Source organism: Xenopus laevis, chromosome 3L, assembly GCF_017654675.1.
Source record: "Xenopus laevis strain J_2021 chromosome 3L, Xenopus_laevis_v10.1, whole genome shotgun sequence".
Taxonomy (NCBI): Eukaryota; Metazoa; Chordata; class Amphibia; order Anura; family Pipidae; genus Xenopus; species Xenopus laevis.
Window position 1 is genome coordinate 109,925,042 of NC_054375.1, and position 26,193 is coordinate 109,951,234.

The window sequence follows — 26,193 nt, forward strand, 5'->3', positions numbered from 1 at the left end:
AGTAAGTTCATGTTTATATTTAGTATACAAAATACAGCATTTCTAACATTATTCTATTTTAAACTTTAGTTGCCCTTTAAGCTGAGTTGAGAAGAACTGAGCATGCTCAGTAGCCAACAGCCAAAAGAAATTCCAGAGGGATGGGGTTAAGTGGGATAGAGAAGCAGAAGGAATCCTAAGTGATTAAGGGGCTGCTGCAGCCGTATTATTAACCTTTGAACAACCAGAGTGGCAAGTATTTAGAGATTTCAAAGAGATTACATTTTTGTGTAAGGGGTTTGCATGTCCTTTGTGTAAGGGGTTTGCATGTCCAACGTAATCTTGTAAATCCACACAGAATTGAATGGTATGAAATTAAAATTCTCAAAGCAAGTACAGAATTTGGTCCAAGGATTTGCAGGCTAACCCAAAGTTATATACCCCCATCTTCTATGAGAATTATACAGATACCTCACTCAGTACGACTAGTTCTCAGTAACTATGAGGGTGTTTTGTTTTTAAAACCATACTAAGGATAAGTAAACTGGATGCAATAAACAAAGTCTCTGACTCCCTTCAGTATATCAATCTTATAATTAGGTTTTATCTACTAAACAAAAACAGCAAAAATAAAGATTGCTAGACTGTAAAAACATATAAGTACCAATACTCCATTCTGAATTCTGATTATAAGAATGTGCAGTTTGTCTTTAGGATACAGTTTTCATCAAGTGCATTAAAATCTAGAATGCTGAACCTACAATTTACAAAACCTTAACATGCATACACAATAAAGGAGTATACAAAGGGCAGTGGAATACTGTAATCCATTTTCCCATGTTTGATGTTTAATACATTTAGCTAGAAGCCCTCATTCGGGACATCTTGCATAATAAATATTTGTACAAAACAACATTTAAGAACAGGAACATTAATACTAACACAGAAAAGCAAACTAATAACATCTATCAACACATGTATAAATCAGTGTAAAGCCTATCAGTTTCTGATGCCCAAAGGTCAAACAGATGCTTCTTCTTCATAAAAGCCAGAACAATCACAGTGGTCTGCTTTGCTTCAAGTTCCACAATTAAGGTATCTACAGTTTTGTAGGTGTCACTGGTAGACTATTTTTCCTAGGAACTTATCTTTACATAAACTCAAATGCAGTATTCTTTGAATATTTTATTTGGCACATTTAAAAGGGGGCTTTAACTGCATTGCAACTGCACTGTGGCTAGCACATGTGAAGCTGCACTTTTATTAAACATATGAAGTACAGTGCGACACAAACCTTTACTACAGCATTCAAGGGAACAACTGGTAAGTGAAGTTCCACTGTACAACCATACAGAATGCTTAAGGTAAAGTATGCAATAGGTTAAGTAACCCAAGACCACAAACCAGCAAGTGGTATTGAATGGTATGATGCTTGAAAACAAATATTACATTTGTTTCTAGGGGCAACAGGAATAGAGCAAACCATTATATGTTATTAGTGTACAATTACATTGTGGAATTGCACGGTACTCATGTAGAGTAACACTAACACGTAAAAATGCCTGGAAAAATGCAAATCTGGAACTCTGGAAAAAAGCAAGGTGGACAACTCGAAAATATGATTTCTATATGACTTTTTGCACTGTGGCTGAACCCCTTCTCTAACAAGGCTGCATTTGCTAATAGTTGTCTAACAAGTACACATTGCGAAAGGCTACCTTTCTTACAACAGAGTACAAAAATCAAAAAAAAAAAATGGAACCCATTACAGGTATGAGATCCGTAATCCGGAAGCATGTTATCCAGAAATCCCCGAAATATAGAAAGGCCATCTCCCACAGATTTTTAAAGGAGAAGGAAAGCTCCTGAAGCAGTTTATTGACAATAGATTAGCCACAATAGTGCAAACTATAACACTATATTTATTCTGCAGAATTCTTTACCATACTTGAGTAAACAGCTCTTGAAGTGTTCTCTGTTTGTTTAGGATAGCAACTGCCATATTGGCTTGGTGTAACATCACTTCCTGCTCGAGTCTCTCCCTGCTCGCTCATAGCTCTGGGCTCAGATTACAGATGGGAGGGGAGGAGGGAGGGGGAGAGGACTGAGCATGCCCAAGGTCATGCCCTCGATGTTTAAGCTGAAAACAGGAAGTCTGATACAGAAGTCCATGTGTACACAATAGAAGGAAAGAAATTTGATGTTTCTTTTGACAGAGGACTCAGAGCAGCATTCAATTGAGGGTTTACTGGTGTATTTATATAGACCTTTCTAATAAAGCTTACTTAATTTTAGCCTTTCCTTCTCCTTTAAGAATATGGATTATTTAGATAAAATTTTTTTTTTTCTCTCTAATAAAATAGTACCTTGTACTTGATCCACGCTAAGATATAACTAATCCTCATTGGAAGGAAAATCAGCCTATTGGGTTTATTTAATGTTTATATTATTTTCTAGTAGACTTATGGTATGAAGATCCAAATTACAGAAAGAGCAGTTATCCGGAAAACCCCAGGTCCCAAGCATTCTGGATAACATGCCTATTTATCATTGCAGCCTAATGAGATAGTAGATTATTTAAGCTAAATCTAAAAAAATAAATAAATAAATAAATAAAAAAGAGACAAGCAAAGGCAGAGAAAAAAATCATTTGAGGTTTTTATCGATATAGATATATAGATATCGATATAGATAGATAGATAGATATATATATATATATATATATATATATATATATATATATATATATATATATATATTGGATATCTAAAGTAACAGGGAATGGCAACCCTGTTTTATATTGTATATGAAATGGAATAAAAAAAATCACCCTAATAAAACACGAAGATAAGTAGATAACCAACAAGTGCTGTCAATATGCAAGGAATCAATCTAAAAAAAATCAGTTTCACTTTTATTTAGAGGTGCACCTTATACAGTATATGCATCACACTAACAACAAATGTTGGTGTGACAAGTGTACAGGATTTTAATTTAACAATGCAAATCTATTTCCATGCAGGTATCTTGGAAATTAGAACAGTGGCAGTTGGAATCGTGGCAATAAAATGCATCGAAAGTGAATATTTTTTAGCTATGAATAAATCTGGAAGGCTTTACGGAAAGGTAATATTTTCTTAAATCTACTTGCCCTTGTAAGACATATATTTGAATTTCATTATGTAATTTAATTAGAAACATGTTTGATTTTATATTTGCATTTCTTTTTTTGAAGACTAATGGAATCGCAATACAAATAGTGCATTTGACTTAATATACATTCTAGCAAAGGAAGGTCTGGATTTAATTCCCACATCAGCTTGCGATATCAGGAGCCCGTGGCCAATTTACGTAATGCATCCTTTTTTCATATACAAAACTTATACTGCTATGCTTAATTTTTTTTTGGTAGAGAAATAATGGATATGTAATGAAGTCAGAACTTAGTCATTCAAGTCTAAACAGACACTTGCAACGTTTTTAAAAAACAACTGCATTTACACTTTGATTGAGATGTGTACAATCAGAAGGGCAGCATATATTTCAAGGTCATTTCTTGGTGTCCATTTAATGCAGGATGCCATTTCTGTATACATTTCAAATGACTTCTTACATAATATATGATCCGTCTAGCAAAACTGAAAAAAGGCTGAATCTATATACAATTTAGCATTAATATTGAATAAACCTAAAACAATACCATAATGATCCTTGGGATCTCCTTTACTATAACCCATGGCTCTTGAACCTAGATGTGGATTAAATTAAAGAAATGTTTATGTATTCTACATATCAAAATAAGCAAATTTTCCCATTAGGTTTTCATTTATTTATTTCAATAAATTACTTTGAAGGTGCATTCAGGGCCTTTATAGTTAACTCCAAATGTTCCCACCACTTATGCAAGCTAGGTTGGAGACCTACCAAACAATTACATTGTTTTGCCGGTGTGATGCGTGTGTTGCCAAACTAATTTAAAAGGTGTGTTGCATGCTTAAAATTATAATGTGCCTGCACCAAATCTACTAGCCTATGTCCTATTGAGGTATAAAACATGGCTAGAGCACCCTTACTTTGGCAGTGAACACAACATCACATCAGAAGGGTTTAAAGGTGAACTAAAATTTACCAAAAAAGTAGGCTGTAAATACTGCACATTATGTTTTGAGGTCCTGTTCCAGCCAAAGGTGACCACATCTGTGAATCCAAAGACACCTCACATCACAACACATGATCTGTGCTGACGTCAGTTACTGGAGTTTACAATATATATATATATATATATATATATATATATATATATATATATATATATATATATATATATATATATATATATAGTAAAGAATGGACCCGCACTCCAATGTTCTTAGTGAAAAAAATGATGTGTTTTATTCACAATGCATATCCAACGTTTCGGTCCACGCTGGGACCACGCTGAGAAAGGTCCCAGCGTGGACCGAAACGTTGGATATGCATTGTGAATAAAACACATCATTTTTTTCACTAAGAACATTGGAGTGCAGGTCCATTCTTTACTACATATGCAAAAAATTTGACCAACGCACCCATCATCTAAAAAATCCGGTAAGAGTGCGCTCACCACAATTGACTTTATATATATATATATATATATATATATATATATATATATATATATATATATATATATATATATATATATATATATATATATATATATATATATACACGTGGAAGGGCTGCGGCACACACTTACTGGAGTAAAGACCCAGGTGCTAGTCAGAAAAAAGTTGTATATTCATGTAGAAAGCTGACGCACACTGGGATTTCTCAAAAATGAAACATATTTTATTGGATCATATATTATATATATATATATATATATATATATATATATATATATATATATATATATATATATATAAATAGAGTCCAAAGGCACTCACCATTCAATAGCCTTCTCGCCGGGTGCTAACCCACAAATCAATAAAAGTCCAAAGAAAGCACTCACGGCATTGACCATCAAGTGTGTTTCAAAGTGTATTTATTCATACATTGTGCATCAACGCGTTTCGACTCACATAGATATATGTGTATATTTATATATATATATTGATAAATATATATATATATATTTATGTAGTATACATAAATATAAAAGTCACAATACAATGCTGATTAGTAATTCATTCAGATTCTCATTACATGACTACAACCCCTACATTTAGCTTCTCAATAGCTCAAATCACACTGAGCATGTGAGTGTTATGGACACTCCTAACAAAATCCAAAATGGTGAACCCTTGTGCACAACTTTGAAGGCCTAAACCATTACTGTAATAGAGATGCTGACACTTTAGGCTGGTGCAGCAAGTTTAGTATATAAAATACAGTATGTCTACCCATGTTTGTTTTTAGAGTTTAGTTCTCCTTTAACATTTTGCTAGGGCGCCGTCCTAGCTTGGCGGGAACATTGGAAGGTAACTAGGAAGGCCTTCGATGAACTTTTCAAAGTTTATTTAAAAATCATAAAGTCCAATTGAAAACATGTTTACATTTAAATGTAGAACCAATAAATAAAACATTTTCTAAAATTTAAACCTTTTAAGAAACCAATTGTTATTTTATTATAAAATATGGAAGTTGGATAAATATATATCACAGATCTATTAATAATGTAAACATTTTGCTCAAAGGTTTTATTCCTTTTGATTCTTTCATTTTTGTTGTGTATTTATTAAAGCATTCTGATCTGAACCAAGCAGACTCCTGCTCCACCTCCTCCCATGTGTGTTGGGAAGGTTGTCAGGACTGTATTTAGACTGCCAGCGCAGTTTTTTAAAGATTAATTTTACACAGTATTTTAAAAAATGCAAACTTTTTGTTTTAAAATCCCAAAAAAAGATTGTACACAGCTCTCCAAATGACATACCTTTTTCCTGCATTGAGTCTGATGTCCTTTCTAAAACAGAAGCTGAAACATGCTGCAGAAATCAGTCTTCCTTAATATAGTAAACCTTCCTTCTCTTTTGAATAGGAAGCTGGTCAAAGGCTCAGTATACTAAAGAGGCTGAGCTTCATGCTAGATAAGAAAATTACGGATTTCTGCAGCATGGTTTAGCTTCTACCTTGGAAAGGATACCCAAGTCAATGTAGTGTGAGAGTTATGTCATTTTGGTGGCTGCTTAGAGATGTGTGTGTTAAGAATTTTAAAATAAAAAGGCTTATTACTTATCCTATCAACTATCCTGAATAGTCAAAAGGGGTTCAAGGGGATTCATAATAAACCTGGTTTAGGTAAAGTTTTATGTGCGTAATCGTTTTAATTAAAATACTGAACTTTTAGATCTTGTTTGTTTTCTATTCCTCTAATTCTCTTGTGCAGTTCCAATTTCCCTCTCATCAGAATTCCATGATGGCAGCATTTCCTTTATATACCTCTCACCAAGTCTCATAATTTTTCCTGGGAGTTATGTTTCTTTCTTTATATATGCAATGATGGCTAGAGAAAAATATGCTAAACAGAATCCCATAGTATATTTTATTGATGGTTTTGATTGTGAAATTAGACAATGCCAGAGTATGAAAGTTAATAAAAGCTGACAGCAATGTACAGGTATGAGATCACTTATCCTGGAAACCCAATTTTCAGAAATCTCCAAATTAAGAAAAGGTCATCTCCCATAGAGTTCACTTTAAGCAAAAAAAATTCAAAACATTTTTAAAAATATCTTTTTGCTCTGTAGTAATAAAACAGTACCCTGTACTCAATCCTAACTAGCTGAGTGAATTCATATTCACAATCCTATTAGCAGACTTAGCATCCTAATTATGGTCAGATCACAGAAAACCCCATGTCCAAAGAATTCTGGATAATAGATCTCACACCTGTATACATTTATAAATCCACTGCAACCATTAAACAAATAGAAAAATAAAGAGTACTTTTCTTTTATTTGACAATTTTACCTAAATGTAATATTAGTGACTAATGTAGGGTTTGAATTTATACTATTTTATAAGCAGAGTTGAATTAAATACTGTAGACTAGATAACTTTGTATATATTACCTTGATATGTTTTTTTTCATGCTATTTTGTGAATTATTTTTAAAATACCAAAAACAACTATATCAGAAGGGGGTAACTAATCTAAAAATTAACACCGCTCTCTTTGCCTTTCCAGAAATCATGCAATGAAGAATGTAATTTTAGAGAATTAATCCAAGAGAACAAATATAACACATATGCATCAGCAAAGTGGACAAATAATGGGAAAGAAATGTTTGTTGCCTTGAACAGCAAAGGTTCACCTATGAAAGGAAAAAAATCCAAGAAGGAACACAAAGGATCCCACTTCCTTCCAACGTCCTAACCGTAACCCTGATACCGGTTCCAGCAGATTATTTTTATTTTATTAATATTAATAATGCTAATAATAAAAAAGTGGAAAAGGACACAAATATAAGCTGGATCTACTACTGAAACAAACAAGCTGGACTTGCGTATTTCAAAAGACTGTGGTCAAAAAGTAAAGGAAAGAATCAAAAACCTAAAAAAAGAATCCACAAAATAAGTACAGGTTGTAAAAGTCTGAAGAGTTGTACAAATATATCTCAATAATAATCCAGGGGTATTATTTTTGTTAAATTATATAACCCCAAAGAAGGAGGATTGACTTGATTATCTGATCATTTAAAAAAAAAAATTAATTAAATCTGCTTGTCAATTAAGGCTGCTATATTTTTTCCTAGAGCAGATAATAGTGTTATCTGAACATGTTGGAGTTTGAGGCTGCTGGAATGAGGTCAGATCTTCAAGTCAATCCTGCATGTAAACATTGAATGGTACATTAAGAAATTCCTTATTGAAGAAACTGTATGCACACTATATTATAATAAAAACAATATTTTTTTTACGTTTGTGACTATGGCATTCAAATAAAAAATGTATTTATGGGATGAGGTTATACCACCACTTGTTTTTACTCCTCAGTACTAAGAATGCCTAATGCTGCTCATATTTAAAGTAACAGTACTGCCAATACATTACTCACTTGTCTCTGTGTAGTTTGGACTACAATAGCATCAATCTTTTGCAAAACTAACTTAATAAAGGCTTTTCCGATATTACAATTTCTTCCTTTTTAAACACCCCCATTTTTCTTCTAAAGCCTACTGTATTCTTTCCATAGGTGTCAAGAAAATGAATAAAAACTGAAATTATTATAAGCAAGTTCTAATTTACAGGGACAATAAAATAAATTTCAGGTAAATTACAGGTACATTCAAAGAAAGGGCTAGAATTACAAAGATACATGGGAGGATACCTACAATACACTGCCAACTTAAGGAGCTGGCTTCCAAAACCAAATTGTGACATCTGTCCACAAACTTTTATTACATAATTTTGTTACTCAGTTTTGATATATTTTTTCTTTAACTAGAGAAAGAGCAATCTTATGGCACTAAAAACAATGAATAACAACTCTTCCCAAAGTTGCCACTATAACTTTGGGAAATCCTGCTCCTTATCTGGCATCTATAAATAATTTTCCTTTATAATGTACAGAATGAATTCAGGCACGTGCACTTGGAATGTATTGCAGGCCCACAAGTCTTTCAAAACAAGGGATGAAACTAGGCAGGGTGATAGGGTTGTCACCTTTCCCCATCGAAAATGCCGGGCCAGTTGGAAAGATGGCTGAAGATATCGGGGGGGGGTCAGAAAGTTGGTCTGGGATGTTGTAGGCAGGTTGATGACGTGATGAGGGTGGGTCGATGGATGGGGCTATGATGTGGTGATCGGCGATTGCCTCGTCAATCTTAAGGTAATCCTGTCCTGTTTCCACAAGGGAAGACAGTATTGACCCGGACAGTCCAAAAAATTTACCCCTCCCAAAATCCGGGCTGTAAGGGTCAATACCGGACAGGTGGCAACCCTACAGGGTAAACATATAGATGTCACACACTGCATGGGGAGTCTGTTCAAAAGTTCTATGGCTATGATGCAAAGACATCTTATAAATATTATGGTTCTAGGTTCCTATAGTTTCTAGTGCATTGCATGACTTTAGAAATTCATAAAAGACTGCATGGTAAATAGAGCGAACGTGAACACATTGATTTGCCAGTGTTTAATTAAAGACTACATTTAAAATAGGAACAATAAAAGCAAACAGTAACATTATGAATAAAAATCTGACCACCCATTTGTGCATTTTTTAGGAAACCCATCTACAATCTATTTGTGTGTGTGCGCTCTCTCTCTATACACATTATATATATATATATATACACACACACACACACACACACATTTCAGAACATAGTATCTAAAAAAAGTGTTTTTCATCTCACAGCATCATTACGCAGTTTTGACATTAAGGGGCAGATTTATCAAGGGTCGAAGTGAAAGGGGAATTTTCGAAGTTAAAAAATTTGAAATTGGAAGTAATTTTTGGATACTTCGACCATCGAATAGACTACTACGACTTCGACCTTCCATTCGAATTAAAATCGTTCGACTATTCGATAATCGAAGTACTGTCTCTTTAAAAAAACTTCGACTTCAATACTTCGCCAACTTAAACCTGCCGAAGTGCTATGTTAGCCTATGGGGACCTTCCAGAGCTTATTTCTAAGTTTTTTGTATCTGAAGGAAAATCGTACGATAAAATAATTTGAATCGTACGATTCGAAGTACGATTGTACTACGATCAGAATATGATCGTACGATGCAAAAAATCCTACCATTCGACTTCGAATTTCATAGTATTCAATTCGATGGTCGAATTTCGAAGTATTTTCCACTTCGAAATACGACCCTTGATAAATCTGCCCCTAACAGCTCTCTGACAAGTTTTTTTAATTAATAATATAACCTAAATTTTGCGTGATTCATATGGCCTTAGACAATATTTCTTAAAATTATTCATGCTCTTTTCCATGGTTTATAGCATTAAAATGTATTTTTAGTTTTATCTAAACGTTATTGTTTAAAGTTATTTAAGTTGATGTTATTTATAAAAATGTATTAGGCTGTATTTGTTTCATATGCTTTTAATTTGAACAAAATAACAAAACAGTCTGGCAACGATGATTTTTTTTTGTTTAAGACTATGACCAGACAGAAAGTCTAGTACACAGCACTGCTGCCAGCATACACTGGATGGCAGACAAAAATGAAAGCCTGGGGCAAGTCTAACAATGAACGTCTCACAGGGAACAATACAAATATCCAAATCCATGTACTTTATATTATTTTTAATCAAAAGTCCACAAGGGAAAACATCTATTTGCACTTGAAATATGAAATATGCATTAATTCAGTAATCAAAAGCATTTCCCATAGGTTCTTTAACATTTAAGGGCAGATTTTATGAAAATTCATTTGTGGGGAAAAAACTGCGGCGCAACTTTTTTCTTGAATACTTATTTAAGAAAAACCATAACATAATGTTACCATGTGCATTTTTTTCACTGAAAAAAATGCATACCATCAGAAATCACATTGTTCTATTAATTTTCTATGGAGCGGAAAATCTCATATATTTTAATAAACTGGTAGCGAAAATTCCATTGACTTCTATACTACCTACCGATTTTTTTTTCTTCGATTTTTGATAAATCAAACACATAAAAATAACAGTTTACCATGAATTGTGCCTTTATATTTTATCAGTAACCTATTACTAAGACAATCCTGGGGAAGAAGGCTGGAGTATCCACTTCAGCTCATTACTTTATCTTTAATAACATTCATATATAAGTATAGTATGTACTTTATTATTTTGTCATTGAAAACAGGAGTTTTTTTTAAACATGCCATAGCCGTGTTTTTGTAATAAAACAGTGATTACATTAACATTATGGGGGTAATTTACTAAACGTCGATTTTTTTCTGGTTAAGATTTTTTGGGCAAAAACTACAATTTTTAGAGAAAAAACCTTGAATTTTTCTTGATTTATTATACCCCAAAGCTGTAAAAAGTCGGAATCCGAAAATCTGCCATCTCAAACCTGCAGAGGTCATGGAGAAGTCAAAGGCAGATGTCCCTTTCACAATTAGAAGATACTGTGATCTGTGTTGGGTTTCGGCCAATAATTTGAAAAATACTGGGTTTCCGGATAATAACCCGAACAAATTTGCATTAAATTTGGGCATCAAAAAAAAAACCATTCAGGTTTTCATTCAATTTTATAGAGGTTTTTTTCAACCCGACTTTTCCGAGTTATTTTATTGATAAATAAGATAAAATCGTGGATGGGAGTTTGGTTGAGCGTGGTTTAATAAAAATATGAGATAAGTTTAAGTTTTAGTAAATAACCCCCCAAGTGTTTATATAGAGCAGGTACAGGAATTTAATACATACCAATTTGGAGAGATGTATGAGCTTCATCTTTCTGTCTAAAAGTATTATGTATTTTATCCACATGATGAACTGTCTTCTCCAGCAAGCTTAGATCCCACTTTGCCCAAGAACAAGGAACAGGCTTTACTCCTGAGGAAAATAACTGAATACAATTGGAAGTCCTTTTCTACATAGTAATTACTTTTGTGAAACCTTTGTGTAATTAAAAAAATAAAGGTACATTATATTCTCAAATTATTACATTATTAAGAAAATGTGAATGCAGTGGGAGCTGCCAATATTCCATTTTTTTCCAATGAGCAATTTCAATTTATTCCATTAAGAAAAGCATAATTACTGTGCCAACTGTTGAAAAAGCCAATGTTTTATTCTATAAATAACTGAAAGATTTCAGCTAGTTGTGTCATAAAATTAAATTCTGAAGTTGCTGTAGATCTTTAACTAGTCAACCATATTTCACAACTTTAGAGCTTTGGCCACTATAATCGATTGATGACTTAGTATTGTTCATTTAAATAAGAAATAGTTATTAAGATTCTGAGAACCTTGCCTCAGGTGCGAGTTCCTCAAAAGTTACCAGTGGTGGCAAAAAGTAGTTCCTGGTAACTTTAAAAGCCCCACTTCCAGTTATTAAACTGAAAATTCGGCTATTCTAGTGCAGAGAGCGCAATTTTGCGGGTGCACACTTACAAAGTTTTCAATGCACCAAACAGGGTTTTTTAAGACTAGTATATTTTTGGGGGGTTTAAAGGAAACCATCTGTAATCCATATTCTTAACTAAATTATCTATATTCTTAACTAAATTAACCATAATAAATGTAACATTACATAATAATCCTTTCCTGACCAGTCCTTACTATTTAAACAAATAACATTCATTGCCACCATTCTTTTTCAATGCTGTCAAACATTCACTACTTATTTTTCACTATCCTTAATTTCTACACTCTAAGGGGTATATTTATCAGAGTGAAGTTAGAGATCGCCAGTCCACTAGCATGAAATACCGCCTCTCTCCATTCATTTCTATGGGATTTCTAAAGGCGTATTTATCAAATGATGAACTTTCCCTTTCACCCTTTGATAAATATGCCTTTAAAAAGCCTATAGAAATGAATGGAGAGAGGTGGTATTTCACTCTAGTGGACTGTGGTAATCTCTTCACGCTTTAATAAATATACCCCTAAGGCTGCACCTTCCTTATTACCAATCTAAGATACTTCATATCCTTCCGCAACTCTGCACCTTTCCAATTTACCTCAAGCTAATACAGAGCTGCCATTTCTAAAGGTATTTATTCTATTTATTTAATCACCTATTTAAGTATATTTCATTCAACCTTGGGATTTCAGAAGCTAATAAAAATACCCACATTTCTGATTTTATTATGGTTTGCTCTTGAAACCACAGCACAGAAGTTCTAATAATCAGCAAGGTAATATTTTTTGTTTATTCTTATGCTTTCTTCAAATGTCTAAATTGCATGGTATAAAAAAGTAGTTGTAGTAATTTGCTTTCTAGGGCATTAAGTGATAATATATTGATAATGTATTTTATCACTCATTTAATGGAAGTAAGAAGAAAATGTGTTTATTGGCATCATTTAATGCATTTTATTATAGTATCAGCATAAAAATAGATTTTTAAAATATTTTTTGCAATTTGATTTTTTTTTTTCAAATGTAATATTTTTTTTACTTTGGTGTACATAACGGTAAACAAAGTGATTTGAATGTGGAACATCTTATCCAGAATGCGTTGGACCTGGGTTTTTCCAGATAAGGGATCTTTCCATAATTTGGATCACCATACTTTAAGTCTACTAAAAATCATATAAACATTAAATAAACTCAAAAGGATTGTTTTGCCTCCAATAAGTAGTAATTATATCTTAGGATCAAGTACAAGGTATGGCTTTATTACTACAAAGAAAAAGGAAATTACTTTTAAAAATGTGATTTATTTGATTAAAAGGATTGTTAACCATTACATTACCTTTTAATGTAATATAGGGAGTGATATTCTGAGACAATTTGCAATTGGTTTTCATTTTTTATTTGTAGAGTTATTAGGTGTTTATTCAGAAACTCTCCAGTTTGCAATTTCAGCAATATGGTTGCTAGGGTCCAAACTTCCCTAGCAACAATTCATTGATTAGACGCAGACTGGAATATGAATAGGAGTGGGCCTGAATATTAAGATGCATAATAAAAAGTAGCAATAACAAAAAAGTACATTTGTAGCCTGAGAATAGAAGGGAAGCAACCTGGGCACTTAGTAGGGTATGGGGGGAAGTGAAGTAGGGTTGGCTCTTGTAATTAGAAGGGAAACATGAGATAAGGTAGGGGATGGTGTTCTGGTAATGTAGGGGATTTTGGAATGTTGTCTTATAGTTCATTTTAGGATCAAAAGGCATCATATAGAGTCACATTATACAAAGTTCTATTCAACTTATTAAGAGTGTACTTTCCTCCCAGAAGATACATGAAACCATTAAAAAAAGACAGCAAAACAGTTAGGAAAATTAAATAAATATTTTACTTACCAGACACCCATTGGAAAATCAAGTCCATTATTTCACTTTTAAAGTTGTCATTAAAAAGTACAATAGATTCTGGAAATGCTTCATAGAATGCTACAAATATTGCTTGCGAGAGGCAGTCTGGATACATCTGCCAAAACATTTGACTCGAGTTACTGGAACAGTTAACACATTTAGAAACAACAACAACAAAAAGAGAAAAGGAAAAAAAAAACAAACACATTTTTACTTTTGAATATGATGAAAAATTGCAACTTTCTATAAAAACAATTACATTCTATTATAACAGCACAAATACAATACTCATTTCAATCTAGTATAAACTTAAGAAACTATATATATATATATATATATATATATATATATATATATTCAAATTAAAAAAAAAAACAATCCTATTATAAAACAATTATAACAGCACAAATACAATACTCATTTCAATCTAGTATAAACTTAAGAAACTATATATATATATATATATATATATATAGACCAAAAAATGACCAGCAACACCAGGATTTCAGTGAAAAAAAAATATATTCATATGTGCATATTCGGCTGAATATGCACATATGAATATATTTTTTTTCACTGAAATCCTGGTGTTGCTGGTCATTTTTTGGTCTACATAAAATCCCTTACCGGGCACCCAGGTATAGAATCAAGAAGCGGTGTGCCACCCTACCGACTATATATATATATATATATATATATATATATATATATATATATATATATATATATATATATATATATATATATATATATATATATATATATATATATATATATTCAAATTAAAAAAAAAACAATCCCATGTGTTGCCTCCAGATAGTCTAACCTAAAATAACTACTTGTTGGAATAAAGATATTATTTCTCGGATTATAACGGATTGTGGGCAGACAGGAGTTTGCATCTGAATATCAGATTGGCTGCAATAAAATGAAAATTAAATGAAATTGAATAAAAATGGGCACAGAAGCACACCCCTGCTAAAACAGAAAAACCCCATATGTAATTATAAAACATTAATAATCACAGCGTTCAAGCAGTCTTGTTGGTTAACACAGTGCAGACAGCACAAGAAAGTAAGAACAATTTGTCCCTTGTCTGTGTCTAGCACAATTTGACATTCTGTTTCAGTGTGGCATCGTAAATCTAGCGATTATTTGTACCTTGGGCTGTTCTAAAGCTACTGCCTCCACTTAATGAGTATGACCACGCTTTTGTAAGTCCATGGTTGATTACTTGTGTTCCTTCAGATTCATGAAACTTTAATCTTAAAATAGTACACAATATAGTAGAATGGGACCTCACTTGAAGGAATTGTAAGAACGTCGATACATCTTATGTATGTTCTTACAGTAACATGGAGGCTGACACTGTATTAGGCAGTCTGACACATTAAAGGAGAATTTAACCGTTAACTTAGAAAAAACCCTACCCCCCACATACCCCCCTCCCTCCTCCCCCAGCCTATGTGTTACCCTGGGCAAATGCCCCTAACGTTTTACTTACCCTGAGTTCACAGGCGCCATCTTTTTTCTTCAGAAATCTTCGGAATGAGACTGGCATGTAGTTGCATGCGCAGTTGGAGCAATTTTCTTTTTTGCGACAACTGAGCATTGGCCGAAACTCCTGAAAATTGCTGAAGCGCCGGTCTCATTCCGATGACTACCGAAGCAGCTGAAGATGGCGCCCGTGAACACCGAGGGGTAAGTAAAACATTTGCCCATGGTAACACTTAAGGGCAAATTCCCTAACCAGTGAAAATTTGCCAGCGACGGCTTTGCAGCCGACGCAATACTTTGCCAGGCATAAATTCGCTAGGACATAGCTAATTCACTAAAGTGCGAAGTTGCGTCCAGGGCCCCAAACGCTGGTGAATATTTGCTCAAGTTACTTCGGCAATCAAAGCGAAGTAACCCGGTCACCCAAAAAAAATTACGGACCTTTGCAAGCTATCACTCTGAAAAAAGGAAAAGATGCCAGCGTTTTTTTGGCAACATTTTTTAGTTTTTGAATTATTTGTCTATAACGCCTGACTTTTTTCAGCTTTCAAATAGGGGCCATCTAAAAAACAAATGCTCTGTAAGGCTACAAATGTATTGTTATTGCTCATGTATTGTATTGTTATTACTCATCTTTCTATTTAGGCCTCTCCTATTCATATTCCAGTCTCTTAATCAGATCATTGCATGGTTGCAAGGGTAATTTGTATCTTAGCAAACAGATTGCTGAAATTGCAATCTGGAGAGCTGCTGAATAAAAAAGAATAACTCAAAAACCATAAATAAAAAATGAAAACCAGTTGCAAATTGTATCAGAATATAACTCTCTGCATCATACTAAAAGTTAATTTTAAGGTGAACAACCCTTTAATACCAAGAACTTGTAGGCCAATATATTATACAGACAGGACATATAATAAACAATCTGTAACATACATGGTAATACCGTGATAATTATGCTGGTAAATGTGGTATGAAATAATTTATACAGGCTAGCATTATACTCTATACCCATGCATACCCACAACCACACACACATTTGGGCTGATTTGCATGGCAATGAAGCCATTATTTGCAGAATGAGACTCACCCGCACCTTTATGCAGTAACCCATAGCAATCAATCAGCAATCAGGTTTGATCAATCTGCAGATTGATTAATGAAAAAATAAAATATCTAATTAGTATATATATATATATATATATATATATATATATATATATATATATATATATATATATATATATATATATATATATATATATATATATATATACTAATTAGATATATATATATATATATATATATATATATATATATACTAATTAGATATTTTATTTTTTCATTAATCAATCTGCAGATTGATCAAACCTGATTGCTGATTGATTGCTATGGGTTACTGCATAAAGGTGCGGGTGAGTCTCATTCTGTTTTTATACACACAGTAAAACATAAATATCCCATACATGTACAGCCGCTAACTTCTAGAATTCTAGCTGTAATAATCTCATCATTAACACATACCTCCCTAAATGTTGTTGTTGTTGTTTATGATAATCCAATGAATTTAGGGGCATTGCCTAGCTGGTGAGCTTTGTCGTTAAATCAATGGGGACATGGCATATTATCACTTAGGGTGTAACCAAAGCATGATTAAGAGTAAGGGTGAGTTGGAGAGATAATGAACAACCCTTTAAACTTGAGCAGGTACTGGACTGTACTAAAGGCAAGGGCATACTTGTGTATTGCATGCTTCTCTCCAACTGGTGATATCTGGTGAGTTGGAAAGAAGTGGATGCGTGGAGCGGAGATTGGCTTCAAAATGCATGCTTTTGCTTTATTCAGAATGCTTGCAATTTCAGTGCCGATTTAGGTAGTTGCCATTAAAGCCTATGGTAGGCAGCACAAGTGGTTTTGGTCATTTCTACACAAAAGCCAATGGAGCCATTAACCTAATAATAACCTCCCATACAGGTCAGTGTACACAGCTCTTACTATGATTAATGTCAGCATGTTTACTCAGCTACTAAAGTATGTAACTTATTCAAAGTGATTGCTGGCAACTTGGTGTCATCTCTCATATGCCTCCATCCAGGGGAGGAGGATGACATTTTTGGGAGGCTACCAGTTGACCTCTTTTTAGGAAAGCTAATCCTCCCCTAAATCATTATTATTCTCTTAATATTCTTGCTTGCACAAAGAAAGACTTGGTTGATATAGTTCCTAATGTTTTTACCTAAGCATTTGTTATTTATGTCATCTCTAAAGACTGTGGAATGCACTTAGTGTTCATTTTTATAGCTATCATATCACAACCCTAATGATGATCCCTTTTTTTTTTTTAATAATTTGCTGGCGGCGTCCAATTGTAAGACAACTGCCTGCAGTTGTATTTCTCCTATGCAATCTTAAAACTGCCACAACTGTTAGGGTAGGACTACACGGACGTTTTCGCGCGATCAGATGCGCTGCGACAAAAACGCCAGCGACAAATCGCATGCGATGGAAATAAGGTAACTGAATACATGAAGTAGCAGCATTGATCTGAGGTGACACTACTGTCGGATGCAGAAGCTGCAAGCTGCGACTGCATCCGACAGTCGTATCGCTTTGGATCAACGCTGCGACTTCATCCAACATTTCTATCTTTTACCTTATTTCCTTCATATGTGATTTGTCTCAGGCCTGTGAAGTCCTACCCTTAATTGGGTCTTTATGAAAACCAAATTTTCAATTTCTTTATTATACTTGAGATTTTTTTTCTAAAAGGACTTTTTAAAATAAAAGTATACATACAGTTAAGGTTTTAACATTGTAATAATATTGTATTGTTGGGTCTATTAAGCTATTTTCCTTTTATGTACTGACCAAGCATTTGAGTCAGTCTACTTATTAAGGCAAAAGTTACAAATTAAATTTTCATCCACAGTGCCCAAAACTGCTGCCTAAAAAAATATTCAATAGTGGCAAAACTGACAAAATGTAATGACCTTTTGGTACTGTACTTCATAAAATATTGATGTTTTTTAAAAAGATTATCTGTGCTCACAAACCACCATAACAGTGATTAAAAAAATAATTTATAAGAATAGACTATTTGTGCTAGGTATTTGTGATTTATTTTGCACTTCTCCAGCAAGTGTTTAAAAAATGTCATCAATTCACTCAGCTGCAATAACCTAACTCCCCTGAAATATTAATCATTGCTTTTAATCATAGAAAAGCAGGTGCAATAACTCAGTGTCTACTAAAGCTGCAACGGTTTAAAAAAATTGAAGATTGAACTGGAATTTGGAGTAATAAAAACTTACTGTTTACACTTGTACTTGTGAGATTACAAATTGTACTTGTGAGATTACAAAAAAGATGCAAGTAAAAATAATACTTATTCAATAATACTTTTTCAGTCGGCTACAGGCTCTTTGCTAGGGATGGGATGCACCTCAATGATGATGGGGCAGCTGTTTTGGGAGAGAAGATGGCTAGAGGGTTGGAGGAAATTTTAAACTAGGTGTGGGGGGGGGAGGGTTCAGTAAAAGATTCAGTGGAAGACAGGTTAGATGAGATAGTGGGCAAAGAAAGGGAAAATGGGGGAGGAGATTTGGCTGGGGATACTGTTAAGGATAGGGAGGAACACATGTTATATGTTCAATATGGTACCAGTATTAAATGTATGTTTACAAATGCAAGAAGCCTGACTGGTAAAATGGGAGAGCTGGAGCTGCTGGTGTTGGAAGGAAAATATGATGTGATTGGTGTGGCCGAAACATGGCTGAATGAGTCACATGACTGGGCAGTAAATATCAGTGGCTATACTTTGTTTCGGAGGGATAGAGGCAATAGAAAAGGAGGAGGGGTATGTCTGTATGTTAGGCAGGATTTAAAAGCTCATATAAAGGAGGAGGTTATGTTAGAAAATGAGGGGGCAGAAGTCGTATGGGTGGAGTTCTTCACCAATTGTAAAGAATCCAGCAAATTAATTGTAGGAGTATGCTATAGACCCCTTAATGTAAGTGAGGAGGAAGAGACAAAGCTCCTAATGCAAATAGAAAAGGCTGCTAGTTTAGGTAAAGTAATGATAATGGGGGATTTTAATTACCCAGATATTGACTGGAGCAACGGTACTGCTAGATCAGTTAATGGGAACAAGTTTATAAACTTATTGCACGACAATTTTTTAGCACAGGTTGCTGAGGAGCATACCAGAAAAAATGCTATTCTTGATTTAGTGATCTCAAATGACCCAGAACTTATAGCAAATGTGCAAGTCATTGAACCCCTGGGTAATAGTGACCATATTGTTATATCTTTTAATGTCTGGTGCAAAAAACAAAAATATACTGGGGCAACAAACCATGAATTTTGGAAACGCTAATTTTAGTGCCTTGAGGGCGGCCCTACAGAGCATTGATTGGGGCATTAGGTTTTCAGCTAAAAACACAGAACAGAAATGGTTGTCCTTTAAAATGATATTAAATCATTACTGTTCTCAATTTATTCCCTTAAGGACTAAACGTAGAAGCTCTAAGAATCATCCTGTGTGGCTTAATACAGAAGTAAAGAAGTTAATGGGAAAGAAGAGAAAGGCATTTAAAAACTACAAATCTGTAGGGACAGAAGCTGCATTTAATGAATATAAACAATGTAATAAATGTTGTAAATCAGCAATCCGGAAGAATAAGAAAAGAAATGAAGAGTTAATTGCGGTGGAGGTGAAAACTAACCCTAAAAAGTTTTTTAAATATATTAATAGTAAAAAGATGCAGGTTGAGAGTGTTGCTCCATTAAATAATGGTACCAGTATGGTTGTAACAGATACAGATAAGGCAAATGTGTTAAATCAGTTCTTTTCTTCAGTGTATACAATAGAGGAGTCTGGGTTCCCAGGCTCACTTAATAACTGCACGAATGGTTCAGCTCAATCTAGTCAGTGGCTGACTCAGGATATGATTCAAAAAGCTTTAATACAAATTAATGTAAACAAGGCTCCAGGGCCTGATGGCATACACCCCCGGGTTCTAAGAGAGCTTAGTTCAGTTTTAGACCAGCCCTTATTTCTGATTTTCTCAGATTCACTGTCATCTGGTATGGTGCCTATGGATTGGAGAAAAGCTGATGTTATTCCAATATTTAAAAAGGGATTACGATCTCAGCCTGGCAATTATAGGCCAGTAAGCTTGACATCTGTGGTAGGCAAATTATTTAAAGGCTTGTTAAGGGATCATATTTAAAATTTTGTCCTAATGAATGGCATTATGAGCAACAATCAGCATGGCTTTATGAAGGATAGGTCATGTCAGACGAATTTGATTGCATTTTATGATGTGGTAAGTAAGATTCTGGACAGTGGGGGGGGCAGTAGATGTGATCTATTTGTATTTTGCCAAAGCGTTTTATACTGTGCCCCACAAACGACTGCTTTCTAAACTAAGGTCTGTTTGGCTTAATGAAGGCGTCTGCACGTGGATAGGAAACTGGCTACAGGATCGGGTACAGAGGGTGGTTGTTAATGGGACATTCTCTACTTGGAGTAAGGTTCTTAGTGGGGTCCCCCAGGGCTCAGTATCGGGTCCACTTTTATTTAACTTGTTCATTAATGACTTAGGGGAGGGTGTTGTAAGTAATGTATCAGTGTTTGCAGATGACACAAAATTATCCAGCCCAATTAATTCCATCCAGGATGTGGCATCCTTGCAACATGATCTTGACAAACTGGCAATCTGGGCAGCTAAGTGGCAAATAAGATTCAATGTTGATAAATGTAAAGTCATGCACCTGGGATGTAAAAATATCCAAGCCACTAATACCCTTAATGGGACTGCACTAGGCAAATCCATTATGGAAAAGGACCTTGGAGTCCTTGTAGATGATAAACTTGGCTGTAGCAAGCAATGCCAGTCCGCAGCATCAAGGGCAAATAAGGTCTTGAGCTGTATTAAAAGGGGCATAGAGTCAAGGGAGGAAGGGGTCATTCTTCCACTGTATAGAGCACTTGTAAGGCCCCATCTAGAATATGCCGTACAGTTTTGGTCTCCATCACTCAAACAGGACATTATTGTATTAGAGAGGGTACAGAGAAGGGCAACTAAGCTGGTAAAAGGTATTGAAAATCTTAGCTATGAGGAAAGACTGGCCAAATTGGGGATGTTCGCGCTTAAGGGGTGATATGATGACTATGTATAAATATATAAGGGGATCATATAATAATCAGTAGGTCTTTCCATCTGACACGAGGTCACCCATTCCGATTAGAAGAAAAGAGGTTCCGCCTAAATATTCGGAAGGGTTTTTTTACAGTGAGAGCTGTGAAGATCTGGAATTCTCTCCCTGAATCAGTTGTACAGGCTGATACATTAGATAGCTTTAAGAAGGGGCTGGATAGCTTTTTAGCAAGTAAGGGAATACAGGGTTTTGGGAAATAGCTCATGGGCCAAGTTGATCCAGGGACTAGTCCGATTGCCATTTTGGAGTCAGGAAGGAATTTTTCCCCCTCTAAGGCAAATTGGAGAGGTTTCAGATGGGTTTTTTTGCCTTCCTCTGAATCAACTGGCAGATGGGTAGTTAATAAAAAAAATTTAAAAAAAAAAGGTTGAACTCGATGGACATGTGTCTTTTTTCAACCATACTTACTATGTTACTATGTTACTATGTTACTTATTTATTTTTTTTTTTTTGTGTTTTAGTTTCTATGCACAAGCAATAATAATTGCCTTAAGTTTATATTCAGTCCTGTGTTTAGTATCAAGGATATATCTGTTGTTTATTTAAGCAAGTATTATAGTATGGCTTGTTATGTGAAGAGAACATAACTTCTCTGTATATTTGCATTTAATCTTACATGATTATCTAGTAGACAAGGTATGAAGATCCAAATTACAGAAAGATCCGTTATCCAGAAAACCCAAGGTCCTGAGAATTCTGGATAATAGTTCCCATACCTGTATTGCAATTTTCCATAACAGAATATGTTTTAAACATAGATAGCCGTGCCAAAATGGTATAATTGTGAATGTTAGATTTGCCTCTGGGAGTGTTCTGTGCACAACATAAACAATATCCTTATAGTAGGGTGGTACATCATTCAAACAGGGCCAGTTTGGATACAAAAAGTTTTCTCAAAATTTACAACCTAACAGCAAATTAAAAGCACAACGTAATGTCTACAAGTTGCTGCTTGCTGTGAGAACAGTAATGGAGATTTTCACACAATTCTCGACCAAAACTATAAGGCAAGAACTGAAAATTAGCAGTGCAAGTGATTGTGTCATTAAAAGAATTGTTCAGTATAAAAATAAAAACTTGGTAAATAGATAGGCTGTGCAAAAAAAAAAATTCTAAAATAGTTAGTTAGCCAAAAATGTAATGTATAAAGGAGTGACTGGATGTCTAACATAATAACCAGACTACTTTCTTGTTTTCCATTTATTAGTTAGGCAGTAACCAATCAGTGACTTGAGGGGGGGGGTCACATGGCCATAACGGTTTGCTTTTGAATCTGACCTGCATGCTAAGAATCAATTGCAAACTCACTGAACAGTTATGTTCCATGTGGCCCCCCTTAAAGTCACTAACTAACTCAGAGTTAGAGAGCTGAAAAGCAGGAAGTAGTGTCCTGTTTTGTTAGACATCCAGTCACTCCAGCCTTTATACATTACATTTTTGGCTAACTATATTAGAAACATGTTTTATTTTGAATAGCCTATCTATTTACCCAGTTTTTATTTTTACACTGAACTGTTCCTTTAAGATTGTGGAAGGCTAACTAACAGACAGGGAGGCAGGGTGCAGAGTGGAATAAACATGTGCAAGCTGCAATGCATTTCATATTACACCATTATTTTCTCCTGTGGGAAACCCACACCTGTCGCATGAATACAGCGGTGCTCGAGCTCACCAGAGATGTATTCCCGAGGGTTATGTTAGGTGAGGCACATAAGCATCCCATCTCCACCACCCTACCTGTTCCCTAACTTGCACATTATTCAGACATGCAGGAGCACCGGTGGGCTCAGAATTTAAATATGCACTTACAAGCTGTGCAAAGTACCGAGCACAGGTATGCCCCCAGGACAAGCTTTCAGAATGAGAACTAAGAGGTGCATTTTTTTCATGCTTTAGTGCTCTAGCACTTGCATCCAGGGCATTACTTAATGATGTCCAAGATATTTACGGTCATTGGCTGCTAAACATGCATTTAAGCAGCTCTAACCAAAATGCAGTGTAAATAAGAATCAGCCAGCTATGAAACATTATTCAGAGCCTTTTTTTATAGAGATTCTATCTTTCAGGATATTTAACTTTATCTCCAATAACCCACTGTTTCTGTTTTCAAGAACTATATTTCTCTGAAAGAAGACATTTGCTTCTTTTTCCTCTCTTGCAGATGTCAGAGACTTCCAGGTGGTCCTGCTTTTACTTCTTTCTCTTGTGTTTATAAAGAGATTAACCTGATATTGTTGGTGTGTACTCTGTATTTTATGGAAAGTGTCATCAAAAGCAGATTTAATTAGGCTTAAATAATGTTAAAAGTTTGTCTTGTCGGGTTACTATTTTTTAATAAATGACTTGGCAATAGTCTCCCTGTCTAAACAAAGCCACCAATAAAAACATAGAATATGGAAAATGTGCATAAAAAGAAGTTAATATGTGCCTATCCTAACATTTAACAAACTAATACATTGTTTCATCAAAAAGAAATAAAGGCAACACTCACATTGAAAATAAAATCTTTGACATTGTGGGGAACACTCCAGAAAAGATCAGTGAAACTGGCCGAAATTCTGTCAAAAAGATGGTTTTGGTCTTCACGATTAGGCTAATAAAAAAAACAACAGTATGTTGTTAAGACACAAGTCCTTCCAGATATGTTCATGGTGCCAAGGAAAATGTAGTATACCATGATGATCACTGACATATTGATCTCTTTTCATTCAAATGAGGTTCAAATGGTTGGCAAAAGTGTGAATTAGTTTGTATTCTTCAGCAGCTAAAAGTTTTATTACTATTGCCAGTGGTGTAAAGAGAACTCCATTAAAGTGAATGAAAGACTGAACTGCACGTCGTCGTCATCACCTGAAAACGCTAGTGGAGGATATGCCATGTTCCTTAGCGCTCTTGCATTTTTAGCCGGGGGCAATTGTAAATGACCCCTCATGAGCCCTGGTTTACATCTACGCCAACTGCATATATATTTTCACATATTAAAAACTAACTGCATAAAAATGTCATCCAGTAGAGATATTCACCATAGTATTTGGCTTGTGAAAAGAAAAGTTAATGGAGTTAATTATTTTTTGTGCACAAGTAGTGTTCCATTTATAAAACAAGCACAGATAATTGGGTCTTAAAGAAATTGTCAGAGGAGGAAGCTGTATATACAGCTTAGTGAGCAGGCGTGCGCTAAAAGGAAGTGTAGTATTACATAACACAATGAGCTCCACAGAAGAGAAAACACTTTATGATGTTAAAAAATGTTTCCTGTCAAAAATGAACACATACATTTAGAACAAACTGAGAATACTAACAAAGTTAGTAAAAGCGTACCAAAAAAGACAAAAGAAAAAAATGCCACTTATATGATCGGTGAACAGTGATTGGCTTTTTTTCAGTCAGCTGCAGGAAGAACAATGAAAGAAAATATTTGATTGGTTCTCATATATATATACATATATATATATATATATATATATATATATATATATATATATATATATATATATATATATATATAAATATTGTGTTGATAAATGCGCCAAATGTATACTTCCCGAATTAAAATTACATTTCATAAAGTACCGTATATACTCGTGTATAAGCCGAGTTTTTCAGCACCCAAAATGTACTGAAAAAGTCTACCTCGGCTTATACTCGGGTCAGTGATTAAAAAAAAAAAGTCTGGTAGATGAAATATATGTACCGTATTAAAAAGACCCCCCTCATCCGTGCAACACACATACGTGAGATACGTACATACACAGATGGTCTGCAATGCTGGACTGCCAGCTACCGCGCTGCAGTCAATAAACTTTAACCCGTGTGCGAGTGCGTCCTGTTACATGCTATTAAGAAACGAGCCTTCTCTCACCTTGGTGACCGGACGCGGCTGTTTGAATCTAACCGGAAGCAGTGCTGGGTTTCTGTGCTCGCCGCCGTGTTCACGAAGCACATACAAGACCACGCGCATGGAGCGGTGTGTGCGCCTTAGCCTCCCTCACAACCGCACTGCCGCATCAGTTTGTAAATATGGAAACTACCCGACCTCCACCTTAACCGACCCACTGGCTCCTGTGTCCCCCGCGGCCTGGTCATACGAATGGAGCGCCGCCAGGATCAACCTTTCGTAAGAGCGGTATTTGTAATATCTCCCAACTCCTCACTGATGTTATTTATCCTCATAATTTACAGTAATGATTTCATTAGTATATTTATACTTTACAGGCATTTATTGTAGTATTGCTTGGGGTTTTAAATCCTAATCAAACAGTGTTTTGGGCAGTTAGTCATGTATAAAACATCTGCCCAGTTGTAGGCTCATTTCCATTCAGGCACGGAGTTTAGTTGAATTGCATTGAGTTGTTAATTTACATATATATACATGTATATGTTTGGGGAGTTTGTGGGTATAGTAAGTGTGTGATTATTGTGTGGGTGTGTGTGTATAGTATATGTGTGTGTGTCTGTGTGTATAATTGCTAGTGGAAAGTATATTTTGTCTCAGCTGAAAAAATGTCTGTAATATAAATCCACTGGGGGGAACACATTTTCAGTGATTTAGTTTTGCGCTGTAGTGATTGCAGCATAAAGG

The 26,193-nt window shown here is 34.7% G+C and overlaps 2 protein-coding genes across 4 annotated transcripts in view; one reads left to right on the top strand and one right to left on the bottom strand.

Moving 5' to 3' along the window:
• Positions 1–7,878, top strand: part of fgf7.L (fibroblast growth factor 7 L homeolog) — a 34,140-nt gene extending 26,262 nt beyond the window's left edge. Inside the window, exons 3-4 of one of the 2 annotated variants that reach the window (XM_018251232.2) lie at positions 3,002–3,105; positions 7,147–7,878. In XM_018251232.2, coding sequence (XP_018106721.1) covers positions 3,002–3,105; positions 7,147–7,335 — 293 coding nt within the window. In that variant the 3' untranslated portion in view covers positions 7,336–7,878. 2 annotated transcript variants of the gene reach the window in all.
• Positions 1–26,193, bottom strand: part of fam227b.L (family with sequence similarity 227 member B L homeolog) — a 156,732-nt gene that overhangs the window by 108,133 nt on the left and 22,406 nt on the right. For both annotated transcript variants that reach the window (XM_018253097.2, XM_018253096.2), the window contains exons 10-12: positions 24,103–24,204; positions 13,881–14,007; positions 11,335–11,463 (exon numbers count right to left, since the gene is read on the bottom strand). In XM_018253097.2, coding sequence (XP_018108586.1) covers positions 11,335–11,463; positions 13,881–14,007; positions 24,103–24,204 — 358 coding nt within the window. The remainder of the gene's footprint in view (positions 1–11,334; positions 11,464–13,880; positions 14,008–24,102; positions 24,205–26,193) is intronic.